Source organism: Eleutherodactylus coqui, chromosome 6 (assembly GCF_035609145.1).
Source record: "Eleutherodactylus coqui strain aEleCoq1 chromosome 6, aEleCoq1.hap1, whole genome shotgun sequence".
Taxonomy (NCBI): Eukaryota; Metazoa; Chordata; class Amphibia; order Anura; family Eleutherodactylidae; genus Eleutherodactylus; species Eleutherodactylus coqui.
In genome coordinates, this window is record NC_089842.1 from 242,490,970 (window position 1) to 242,504,672 (window position 13,703).

At 47.7% G+C, this 13,703-nt stretch overlaps 1 protein-coding gene across 1 annotated transcript in view; it reads right to left on the reverse strand.

The window, feature by feature from the left end:
• LOC136633459 (cytochrome P450 2C8-like) overlaps positions 1-13,703 on the reverse strand; it is a 30,038-nt gene that overhangs the window by 2,727 nt on the left and 13,608 nt on the right. Inside the window, exons 4-7 of the mRNA XM_066609212.1 lie at positions 13,074-13,234; positions 11,283-11,459; positions 2,379-2,520; positions 666-853 (exon numbers count right to left, since the gene is read on the reverse strand). Coding sequence (XP_066465309.1) covers positions 666-853; positions 2,379-2,520; positions 11,283-11,459; positions 13,074-13,234 — 668 coding nt within the window. The remainder of the gene's footprint in view (positions 1-665; positions 854-2,378; positions 2,521-11,282; positions 11,460-13,073; positions 13,235-13,703) is intronic.

Sequence of the window (13,703 nt, forward strand, 5' to 3'; positions counted from 1 at the left end):
ATATTGTATCCCTCATCCACAGTGCAGCGCCCCCCTATATCGCCTCCCTCATCTCAATCCATCACCCAGCCTGGGCTCTCCGCTCTGCTAACGAAACCAAACTGAGCGCCCCGTTAATTCGAACCTCTCATTCCCACCTCCAAGACTTCTCCAGAGCAGCACCGGTCCTCTGGAACGCACTACCAAAGGCTACCTGAGCAATCCAGGACTCACAGAACTTCAGGCGTGCTCTAAAAACGCACCTCTTCAGGGAGGCATACCGCATTCCCTAAACAAACCCCTCTGTACTCCACCTGATAACATGCTCCCTGACCTACTGACTGCAATCCCTGCTAGCCATCATAAACCGCTCCTGCAGTCATACTGTTTCTGCCGTCACACGGCTAAATGTCTGACCATTGTCTGTATATAACATCCCTCACACCCCGCCATACCGTGCACATCTCCAGCCCCTTTGCCTTCTGTATCACCCCATTACTTGTAGTATGTAAGCTCGTTGGAGCCGGACCCTCACCCCTATTGTCTCCATCAGCTGATTACTATGTAACCGTGGTTCTGTAATGTTTGTATTTTGTCTTTCTGTATCCCCCCTGTCTATGTAAGCGCTGCGGAATATGTTGGCGCTATACAACTAAAGTTTATTATTATTAAGTTTATTACTGTACCTTTGGAATGTGATATCCTCTGAAGGTTGTGTCTTTGCTGGCAGCATGAGGCACACCCATAGGGACGATATCAGCATATCTCTGGATCTCATGGATTACAGCTTCTGTATACGGCATTTTGCTCTTGTCTTCTATTGATGGACACCGATCTCTGCCTATTACATTGTCAATCTCTTTGTGGATCTTCTCTAAACATTTAAAAGAATAGAGCGAAGGACACATTTGTCAGTCTAGTATGACAGTATAATTGTATTCATAGTGCAATTACAACTAAATTAATTATTAAAAGAATTTGAAAATGTTGAAAACTTCGGCCTCCTGCACATTGCATTCAGCCATACAAAATGAGTGCTGTAGGAGCTTTCCAGACACAATACTGTGGATAATAACCTATCTTCAAGGTAAGTTATCAATAGTTGAGCAGCTGGGGTCTGTTGTTTGGGTACTCAGCCAATCAGTTGAGTGGGCACATGCCATCAGGGGTCAAAGCAGAAGTCCTGACTCTAACCCCTGTGGATGGCGGGGCTGACCGCAGGTGCCTGCTCAGCTAATTGGGTGGGTTCCCGAGTGATGGTCTCTGGCTGCTCAACTATTGATGCATTGTCCTCAGGATGGGTCCTCAACAGCACTGATAAAAAGATAAGAGCTTCCTACGCTTATAATTCCATGAAGAGGGTTTTTTCTAATTGATTCAATCTGAAGTCATGAGAAAAAAAATCTTACAATTTTCAATCAAATGCCATATTTTAAGGTGCAATAATAATCTTTATTTGCCTAGCGCCAACTTATTCCACAAGGCTTTTATCTCTAGGAATGTTGCAAACAGAGAACACAAAGTTCCCACTGCTTCATAACTCCATGTGCCTGACCCGGAGCCACATTTTTGCTGCCCTATCCAGTCTTTAAATAAACAAACTAGAACTCTTGAGCAATCACCTTGCGCTCTGGCTGTTCCCTGCTCTGTGCGCCCGGCTCTTATACAGCCGAGCGCTCTAAGCGGAGGATGCAGAAGACAAGCGGGGTGTCCCACTTGTCTTCTGCGTCCAGCTCTTTTCTGCACAGAGCGCGCTGCTGTTATGCAGCCGGGCGCTCTGAGCGGGGTATGGAGAACACAGATGGACCGCTCTGTTCTTCATACCCCGCCTGCCATCATGGAGCAGGATACAGCTGAAACAATAGTATCAGCTGTATCCCGCTGCGAATCCCTGATAAGGTTCATCATGGTCTTTCAGCATGCTGAAAGACAATGACAAGTGACGGCAACGATTTTTGCTCAAAAGATGGCTTTTGAGCAAATTTTGAGCAATAATCGTTGTGACTAAATGGGCCTTTACAACTAACCTACATCTCAGAAATGGGGCTTGCAAAAGGCTCTGTAGGTTATCAACCCAAAATAGCTCAAACTTGAAAACCAACTCATGGCTTGTGGATAAGGGCTGCCGTAGGGGAGGGATCTTTGCATTTCATGTGCAGAGCAAGTTGATCTTTGAGAGGTAGATAATATTACTATCTGTTTTCGTTAAAGGGTAACTAATCACATTGGGGGAATTGACAAATATTTGGGGACAGAGGTGGATCATAAAGCTCCTGGTCATAAGTGCAAAATCTGTAATAGGACCCCCACTTACCATGGCACCAGGTGTGACTGCTACCTATGCCCCCCTAATTCACTACAGAGGGTGTGAGGTCTTGTAAACACATTCAAATGATTACCTTGTATTTCTGGATGTTTCAAGAGTATAAGAAACCCGTATCTTAATGTCAAACTTGTAGTCTCTGTCCCAGCAAAGAATAAGTCCAATATTATTGCCTCTAAGTTTTCCTCATGAAATTCTGTGTTTCCTTTCTTTTTTTCCTGGAAAATTAGAATTTATAATTATTTTACAATACTGTGCGAAAGTTTTAGGCGGGTATAGAAAAAAATGTACCAAATAATTTTTTTTTAAATAGAAAGTGTCTGATTGACTCCATTGTTTTACTGCAGCAAGACAACAACCACCACAAGCATAAATGCGATGTCACTGACAAACATCCCCCAATAAAAATGATAAAAAAAGCCGTATAGAACCCAAAATGTTGCAAATAACGCATATAATTTTGGTGTTGTCATAAACGTAACTACCTGCAGAAAAGAATATTGTGTCATTTACACTGCATGACTTAGGCTTTATATCTAGGGATGAGCGAGCACACTCGTCCGAGCTTGATGCTCCATTGAGTATTAGCCTACTCGAGATGCTCACTACTCGAGTCGAGGACCAAGCGTTGCTCGAGTAAATTTCATTTCCTTCCCCGCATGTTTAGCGCCATTTTTTCGCCACTAAACATGCAGGGAGGGCATTACCACTTCCTGCTGTGACGTGCCAACCTTCTGCACGTCTACAGCAGTGAGTGGCTGGCGGGATCAGGTGACCGCCGAGTAGCATTTTGGCTGGCTGGGACCAGTAGTGCACCAGTTTTATTTCAAGCGTTCCAGCTGTATTCTGCCCTCTGTTAGAGGTTTATGCAGTGTACTGACGGGGGTGTACACACAGTACTTAGGAAATTACCATTTTTAATTAAATTTTTTTCTGGCTTTGCTCGGAGTCTCTAAAATCTACCAGTCTCTGTGTGCGGTGAATTAGCTCGAGTTCTCAGTGCTATACAGGGGGTTAATTTTTTTCTGGCCCTGTGCAGACTCTCAAATCTACCATTCTCTGTGGGTGGTGAATAAGCCTAGGTCTCAGCGTTATACGCTGGTTATTTTGGTTACTTTTTTTTCTGGCCTTGCTCAGAGTCTCTAAAATCTACCAGTCCCTGTGTGTGGGGAATTAGCCCTAGTTTTCAGCGCTATACAGTTGGTTAATTTTTTTTGGCCCTGTGCAGAGTCACTCAAATCTACCATTCTCTGTGGGTGGTGAATTAGGCCTAGGTATCAGCACCATACTGTGGTGTAATTTTTTTGGGCCCTGCAAAGAGCCTCTCAAATCAACCATTCTCTGTGGGCGGTGAATTAGGCCTAGGTATCAGCACTATACAGTGGGTTAATCTTTTCTGGCCCTGCTCAAAGCCTCTCATATCTACCAGTCTCTGTGGGCAGTGAATCAGCTCAAGGTATGAGCGGTATACAGTGGTTTAGTTTTTTCTGGTCCTGCTCTATCCTTTATCCTACATGATGAAGACTAGAGGTAAGGGTCAAGGTCAAGGACGCGCGTGTCCGAATGAGGGTGTGGGCAGAGGCTGAGGTCCTGGGTGGGGTGAAACTGTGCATGCTGCTGAGGGATTAGTAGAGCGCCGCGTATTTCCCCGCCCCAGCTTCTTCTCACATTTTGCAGGTCTGTGTGGCAGACCATTATTAAAAGCACAACAGTGCGATCAGGTGATGACGTGGATAGCGGATAATGCCTCAAGTACTTTATCTAACACCCAGTCTTCCATGCAGTCCACTCATGCCAGCCAAGGCACTGCACCTCTGAATCCTCAGGCTGCTCCTCCTTTCTACCAGCCTGCTAACTCCAGGAAAAGGAGAGATTCAGAACAGGCATACACCCAAGAACTCTTCTCAGGTCCCTGACCTGAGTCTGAAAGAACGGTTCCACAGCCATGTAAGGTGTTTGTCATGACCGATGCCGAAAAATTGGAACTTTCAAAGACTCAGGGTAATGAGAGTGGGGACTTCAAATTACTGTCTCAAGAGCTATTAGTGGATGATGAGGATGAGACACAGTTGTCTGTCAGTGAGGTGGTTGTTAGGGCAGTAAGTCTGAGGGAGGAGCAGACTGAGGAGTGAGAGGAAGAGCTGGTGGACGATGAGGTGACTGACCCCACCTGGCTTGCAAAGCCTACTGAAGACAGGGCTTCAGAGGGGGAGGCAAGGGCAGCAGCAGAACAGGTTGGAAGTAGCAGTGGAGTGGCCAGGGGGAGAAGCAGGGCCACAGCAAAAAAACACCAACTGTTCCCCACAGCACCCCCTCGCGGCAAGCCTCCGTGCAGAGGGCTAGGTGTTCAAAGGCCTTGAGGTTTTTTATTAAGAGCGTTGACGACCGTCAAACAGTGGTGTGCAGCCTGTGCCGCACCAAGATCAGCCGGGGAGCCACCACTACCAGCCTGACCACCACCAGCATGCGCAGGCATATGATGGCTAAGCACCCCACAAGGTGGAACGAAGGCCATTCACCACCTACGGGTCACACCACTGCCTCTTCCCCTGTGTCACAACCTGCCACAGAAATGCCCTTCCCCTCCCAGAACGCAGGCACGAGCACCTCCCGGCCTGCACCCACACCCTCACCTCCACCAATGTGTCCCAGCACAGTGTTCAGCTGTCGCTAACCCAATCGTTGGAACGAAAGCGGAAGTACGCAGCCACCCACCCGCATGCACAATCTTTAAACGTGCATATCGCACAACTACTCAGCCTGCAGGTGCTGCCATACGAGCTAGTAGAAACGAAGGCTTTCTGCAACATGATGGCGGCGGCGGTCGCTCGGTACTCGGTCTCCAGTCGCCACTATTTTTCCCTGTGCACCGTCCCGCCCTACACCAGCACGTCTCACGCAACATAAACCATGCCCTCACCAACATGGTTACTGGAAAGGTCTACTTAACCACGGACACGTGGACAAGTGCTAGCGGGCAGGGACACTACATCTCGCTGACGGCACATTGGGTGAACTTGCTGGAGGCTCGGACTGGGTCTGACCCTGGGTCAGCTCACATGCTATCCACACTGAGGATTGCGGGTCTTACCTCAATGAAGGTTTCTCCGGCTTATTATGCCACCTCCTCCAAAACCCACCCTCCTTCTTCCCCCCTCTCCGCCTTTCAATTTCAATGTGTGAGCACGTCGCCGGCAGTCAGAAGCTCGAGGTGCTGCAGCACTGCAGTGGGGAAGCGTCAGCAGGCTGTGCTGAAACTACTCAGCTTGGGAGAGAAGAGACACACCGCCCAAGAGCTGTTGCAGGGTTTGACAGAGCAGACCGACCAGTATCTTTCACTGCTGAACCTCCAACCAGGCATGGTCTTGTGTAATAATGGGCATAACCTGGTGGCGCTCTGCAGCTTGGCAGACTAACACATGTGCCATGCCTGGCCCACGTCTTCAATCTGGTGGTTCAGCGCGTTTTGAAAAACTACCCCCATTTGTCTGACCTGCTCAGCAAGGTGCGTCGCGTGTGTGCCCATTTCAGGAAGTCCACAACAGATACTGACACCTTCAGGGCACTGCAACATCGCTTCCAGCAACTAGTGCACCGACTGCTGTGCGACATGCTCACGCGCTGGAATTTTATGTTGCACATGTTGGCCAGGCTGTACGAGCAGCGTAGAGCCATAGTAGAATACCAGCTGCAACATGGCCAGCGGAGTGGTAGTCGGCCTCCACAGTTCTTCACAGAGAAGTGGGCATGGATGGCAGACATCTGTCAGGTCCTAGGAAACTTTGAGGAGTCTACACAAATGGTGAGCGGCGATGCGGCCACTATCAACATTACCATCCCACTGCTTTGCCTGCTGAGAAGTTTGCTGCTAAGCATAAAGGCTGACGCTTTGCGGTTAGAACAGGAGATGGGGGATAATAATATATTGCTTGATAGCCAGACCACCCTCACGCCTGTTTCTCAGCACGTATTGGAGGAGGAGGAGGAGGGGGGAAGAGACTGCTGCCAACACTGCAGAGGGTACCCATGCTACTTCCCTCACATCTGTTCAGCGTGTATGGGCTGAAGAGGATGAGCAGTAGAAGGATCATGTAAGTCATCCTCCTAGTGAGGACAGCGATGTGTTGCGTACTGGGGCTCTGGCACAGATGGCTGACTTCATGTTAGGCTGCCTTTCCCGTGACCCTTGCATTAGACGCATTCTGGCCAACTTACTGGGTGTTCACTCTTCTCGACCCACGGTATAAGGAGAACCTTTCCACTCTTAATCCTGAAGAGGAAAGGGGTACGAGAGTGATGCAATACCACAAGGCCCCGGTGGAAACGCTGAAGCTAAAGTTCCCATTTGACAATGCTAGCGGTAGAGGATGTAGTTCAGTGGGCCAACTGGCAGGGGACACGCAGGGATCAGGCTGCATGTCCAGCGCAGGCAGGGGAACACTCTCCAAGGCCTTTGCTAGGTTTATGGCTCCCCAGCCAGACTGTGTCGCTACTCCCCAGTCTAGGCTGAGTCGGAGGAAACACTGTAAAAAGATGGTGAGGGAGTACCTAGCCTACCGTACCAACGTCCTCCGTGATCCCTCTGCTCCATACAACTATTGGGTGTCAAAGCTGGACATGTGGCACGAATTTGCGCTGTACGCCTTGGAGGTACTGGCCTGCCCTGCCGCTAGCGTCTTATCAGAGAGTGTGTTTAGTGCTGCTGGGGGGATCATCACGGATAAACGTACCTGCCTGTCACCTGACAGCGCCGACAGGCTTACACTCATTAAGATGAACAAGGGCTGTATTTTCCCTGACTTCTCTTCTCCACCGGTGGAAAGCAGAGGAACATAAAGATTCTTTAAGCTGGAACAGGAGAACCATGCACCCTCTGTCACCCCAAAAAAGGAGAGAAGTAGCTTGGTCTATCCCTCTCTGATCCTCCTCCTTCTAAACCAGCATGACATCACGCTGAACAGCCAATTTTTCTGAGGGCCAAAGGGCTCTGTTAACTATTGTTTTTCGGAGGGCTGCCTCCAGGCTCTTTTAGCAAATTAAGCAACAACGAGCTTTATATTTAAAAAAATGTTCCTGGGTTTCACCTGCACTCTGGGTGAACCAATTTTTCAGGGGTACACCTGTACTTTTGGTACACCAATTTTTCAGACCTTCACCTATACTCTTAGCAATCTACTTTTTCTGGGCTTCGCCTATACTCTTGGTACACAAATGTTTCAGGGGTTCGCCTATACTCTTGGGACACAAATGTTTCAGGCATTTGCCTATACCAGGGGTGGCGAACCTATGACACACGTGCCAGAGGCGGCACTTAGAGCCTTCCCAGCTGGCACTCGCCGCCGTCAGCCGCTCACCACATTAGTAAATACTACCGCAGCTTCCCTGCTGGTATTCACTCAGCAGCGCTGCTAGAGGCGCTGATCCCGGCGCACACTGACGTCAGTGTGCGGCCGGGATCCTTCTCCCCCTCCTCTGACGTCTCCTACTTGGTTCCGCGAGAGCAGGGGAGGGGAGGAGGTGTCTGTCAGCACGTCACAGTGTGCTCTTAAGATCAGTGGCAGCAACAGCGCCAAGCAGAGGAAGTGTGTGTGGCGGGGATTTGGTTCTCAGAGGGGTTGGGGGCGCTATTACTACAGGGGCCACTGTGGGATGTCGCTATTACTACTGGGGATGCTGTGAAGTGTCACTATTACTACTGTGGACCACTGTGGGGTGTCACTATTTCTGCTGGGGCCGCTGTGGGATGTCACTATTACTACTGGCTACCGTGGGATGTCACTATTACTACTGGGGACGCTGTGAAGTGTCACTATTACTACTGTAGACCACTGGGGTGTCACTATTTCCGCTGGGGTCGCTGTGGGATGTCACTATTACTACTGGGGGCTGCTGTGGGATGTCACTATTACTACTGGGCTGATGTGGGATGTCACTATTACTACTGGGGCCACTGTGTGGTGTCACTATAACTACTGGGGGGCCACTGTGGGATGTCACTATTACTGCTGGGGGCTGCTGTGGCATATCACTATTACTACTGGGCTGATGTGGGATGTCACTATTACTACTGGGGCCACTGTGGGATGTCACTATTACCACTGAGACCACTGTGTGGTGTCACTATTACTACTGGGGGGCCACTGTGGGATGTCACTATTACGACTGGGGCCACGGTGCGGTGTCACTATTACCGCTGGTGCTGCTGTGCGGGGGTCACCATAACCACCAAAGATGCTCTGGGGGGGTCACTATTAGCGCTGGGGCTGCTCTGGGGGGGGGTCACCCTTACTGTTGGGGCTGCTCTGTGGGGGGGGGGGTCAATATCACTGCTGGGATATGTTTAAACGAGGTGGAAATGCTGCAGAATGTCTTCAGCGGAAATTTCCGTGGCAAATTCCACAGCATTTCCGCATCCAAAAGAAGTCAAAATCTGCACCCGGTCTAGTTTGAAACAGCCTGGTCCTTTTAAGAACGACGGAGGTAAAAATCATATGTCGTGATAAGCCCCGCCCCTTGACATGTTGGCACTTTACAATAAATAAGTGGGTTTTGAGTTGCAGTTTGGGCACTCGGTCTCTAAAAGGTTCGCCATCACTGTATACTCTGGGTACACAAATGTTTCAGGGGTTCGCCTATACTCTGGGTACACAAATGTTTCAGGGGTTCGCCTATACTCTTAGTACACAAATGTTTCAGGGGGTCGCTGAAACTTTGGACACATAAAGGTTTCCCAGCGCAGTGTTCAGCTATCTGACACATACACAGAATGAATTCTCCTGCTTTGCCCATTACAATTTCTTCATGGTTCATCCTGTCTTTGGAGCGATGAAAGAAACCGTAACTGATTTAGTGAGACGTTCACAGCACTACTAGCATCCAAGTTCGCTTTATGCCCACGATTGTTGAGGGTGTGGGCAGAGGCGAAGGTCCTGGGCGGGGTGCAACTGTGCCAGGTTTGGCCAGTGGAATTTCTTCGTGGTTCATCCAGTCTTTGGAGCAATGAAAGGAACCGTACGGCACATTGGGTCAACCAGGTGGAGGCTGGGACCGAGTCTGACCTGGGCCCGCTCACGTGCTTCCCACACAGAGGATTGCGGGTCCTACCGCGGTCACGGTTTCTCAGGCTTATTCTGCCACCTACACCTCCTCCTTGGGGTCTGGGGATCAGCACTGGTCGAGATGTATTTGCTCTCGTGTTACCACAGTTATCTGAGACACAGGCTCGTGTGGGGCATTGGACAGCAATGCCAGCATGTAACCCAGGAGAAGAGGCAATGGTGTCACCCGCTGGCAGTGATTGTCCTTCATTGCACCTAGTGTGGTGTTTAGCTAAGATGTGCCAGCGCGTGTGCCTTGCTGCTCATGGTCTGTCCCAAGTAAATTGTTAGGGCGGTGACGGCCAGGCTCTTGCCCCCAATGTGGCTTAAAGGGGTTGTCCCACAACAGCAGGTGCAGTTATACACTTCTCTATGGCCATATTAATGCACTTTGTAATATACATCGTGCATAAAATATTGGCCATACAGAAGTTATATACTTACCCCCCCCCCCCGTGTTGGCGTCCCCGTCTCCATGGCGACGAACAAACTTCTTCTCTGGTCGCAGGAACAGTCGCGCTTGCTCAGAGGATTCTTCTCCTAGATGGTCCGGGCTCACAAGCTGCGTCCTGGCTCCTCCCCCTTTTCAGCATCATCGCGTAGCTCCGCCCCCGTCACATGGTGCCGATCAGCCAATGAGGTGGCTGGAATCGGCAGACAGCAGAGGAACATCCATGGTGCACCATGGGAGAAGACCCGCGGTGCACTGTGGGAGAAGACCAGCGGCAGCCATCTTGGACAGAAGATTTTTTAAAGTTGCTGAATGGGGATTCAGTTAAGGGAATTTTTTTTTTTTATAATAACACACGTCAGTGGTTTTCCTTTACAGGTACTGCGGGACTGGGCAAAAAAAAATAAATTATCTTTCGGCCCGGGACAACCCCTTCAATAGTGCGACCTCGGAGTCTCAGATGCACCCATGCATGCTGCCCCTGCCCTTCCCTATCCATTTCTGTGGTGGTTCCATGACTTTCTGATGTTTTCAGGTGTCTCATAAATCATCCCCTATGCGGAACATCCGTCACCTTGAAAAATGCCCAAGTATCCCATTGACTACAATGGGGTTCGTTACTCGAAACGAGCTTTCGCGCATTACGAAAAGTTCAACTTGAGCAACGAGCACCTGAGCATTTTGGTGCTCGCTCATCTCTATTTCTATACACAACCATTTTTTCACTGTGTATTACATGTACATTGCATTGCCGAGTGATATGCAGTGAATAGAAACAATGACAGGCAATAAACTTTAATTGCTCCATGCACATGTGTGTATAGACACTGCATGATGATACACATGAGAAATAGATTGCATCAGTACCACCACGCAGCGGGAGCCCTATACGTTGGTATAGGCAACACATGAAATGCTGTCCATACATACACTACATTGCGTATGGGCAGCATATTCATAAACAACCCCAGTATGAAAGAGAGGACAATTTAAAAAAAGAGTCATACTGCAGATACTACCCGTAAGCATATGATGCGCAGGCATTCGCAGCAACCCTGCAGCCATACGCGGTCTCTGCCGATTCTCTACCTGCCGGAGACTCGCAGCATTTTACTGATATGGCCATGAACATGAGGCCTTATGCTGTAAAAAAAAGCCAAATAATGGCAGATTGATGTATTTTTTTTCTGTTTGCCCTCCATAAAAAATAATAAAGGTTATTCAACACATTTTGGTAATATAAGGTAATAATAGAAACTACAGCTGGCCAAGCAAACCACCAGCCCCCCCCCCCCCCCATAGGACCATGTGGGCAGAAAAAGAAAAAAGTTATGTCTTTTAAAAAATGAAGATGAAAATACCCCCAAACTTGTACAAAGTAGGCAGTAAGGGGTTAAAGGTCTGATCATCTACATTCATCCATAAAACCCACCTCTTCCATCTTTATGAGGAAGCAATCAATGAAGTCCCGAGGGCAGTTCTCATCCAGGGTGGCTCGGTGACTGTTCACCTTCTCTTTAAAGATTTTTTTACAGTAGCCAGCAATATTGAAGATCTTCTGGTGAGGACCGGGAATGTAGCGCATGGCAGCCGGGAATATGTTAAGAAGCTAATCAAGAATAAAAAAACATCACATTAGGATTCTTTCGCAGGTTGAGCGTCATATTTATATTTCTCATATACTTCAATATTGAAATAACTTTAACCCCTTAGTGACGGCGCTATCGTAAAACTACGTCCTGCTGTTGCAGGACGTGTATGGAGGGAGGTAGCGCCGCTATCTCCCTCCATACAGCGCGGGCGTCAGCTGTTTATTACAGCTGACACCCGTGAGCAATATCCGCGCTCGGCCGTTCGGGGCTATTAACCCTTTAAATGCCGCTGTCAATTCTGACAGCGGCATTTAAATCCCCCGAACGCTGTTTAGGGGTCCCGCACGGCCCCCCCGCGGTGAGAAATGGGGGGAACCGTGCAGGTGTCATGGCAGCCGGGGGCCTAATGAATGGCCCCAGGGCTGCCTTAGCAGACTGCCTATCAAGCCATCCACATAGGGTGGCTTGATAGACTGCCTGTAAAAAAGCAGTATGACGTAATGCTATAGCATTACGTCATACTGCAGGAGCGATCAAAGCATCGCATGTTAAAGTCCCCCAAGGGGACTTCAAAGTAAAGTAAGAAAAAAGATCAATAAAGTTTTTTAAATTGTAAAAAAAAAAAAGTTATAAAAGTTTAAATCACCCCCCTTTTGCCATATCAATTATTATGTATTTGGTATCGCCGCGTCCATAAAAGTCCGATCTATCAAAGTAGTGCATTATTTTTCCTGCACGGTGAACGTCGTCCGAAAAAAAAAAAAAGAACGCCAGAAATACACTTTTTTAGTTACCCTGTCTTCCAGAAAAAATGCAATAAAAAGCGATCAAAAAGTCGTATGTATTCCAAATTGATACTATCGGAAACTACAGGACATCCCGCAAAAGTTGAGCCCTGGCACAACTATGTCGACGAAAAAATTTTAAAGTTATTGCGCGCACAAAATGACCGCAGAAAATAATTGAAAAAAAGTAAATATCTTTAAAAAAAAATACAAGTACTACAGCAAAAAAAAAAAACTATATAAGTTTGGTATCGTAGTAATCGTACTGACCCAGAGAATAAAAATATCAGGTCGTTTTTGTTGGTTTGTGCGCCGTAGAAACAGGAAGCACCGAAAGATGGTGGAATGTCGTTTTTTTTCCATTTCTCTCCGCTAAGAATTTTTTAAAAGTTTTTCAGTAAATTATATGGTACAATAAATAGCACCATTGAAAAATACAACTCGTCCCGCAAAAAACAAGCCCTCATACAGCGACGGCGATGGATAAATTAAGGAGCTACGATTTTTTAAAAGGGAGTAGGAAAAAACAAAAATGGAAAAAAGCAAAAAAGCTCCGTCACTAAGGGGTTAAAGGATATGTCCACCTTTACAAAGATGTTTTTTTAATTGTCTCAATGCATCTAAAATAAAAAAGATGAGAACTCTACAAGATTAAAAATATTATATCTGTTACGGTGCAACAAGCAGCGCCTACGAGTTGGTATGGATGGGATGTGACAGGTCTGGGCGTATCTAATGAGCACCAGGCAGCTTTGCTTCAACTTTGTGAGCAGAAGTTGCGAGAAGCAGTTAAACCCTTCCATTTTTGTTAATTACATTGCACCTATATACTTCTGTAATACTTACCTGCCCCGAACGGGTGTTCAACATGTAAATAAGATCGTTCACATACGACAAGAGGGTCATGAACTTTGGGTCTTCATAGTCAAATCGTTCACCAAACACAACGGAGCAAATGACATTGGAGACAGCGAGTCGCAATATATGGATTGGATTAACTGGAGTGTCTGTCCGAAAATATAAAGAATTGGTCAGTCGGTGTTTTAAATCTAGGATATAACACAGATAATGGACAAATGTGGCCCATGGTTAAGATTATTACATAGTCGGTGGGTAAGGTGAGCTTCCTAAGGCTGGTTGTACATTAAAGGGATTTTATCACTACAAACCAAAAAGTTCTAACAGCTGGGCCTGGCAAAAAGTAGACTATACTAACCTCTCTTCAGCCCCCTCAGGACACAACTGAACGGCATCCACAGCCCTGACGCTATCCCCCAGTTTGTACGTTCAGTCAGGTGACCAATACGACATATTAGAGACTGCAGAATCACCGTCTGAACTCCCGGAATCAGTGCTTTCTTCCTGGGTGTCATTATACCAGGAGTTTGGAACAGTAACACTGCAGCCACAGGGATCCCCTGATTTCCGCCTGATGTACAAACTGGAAGATGGCGCCAAGCCATGAGAACCACTCAG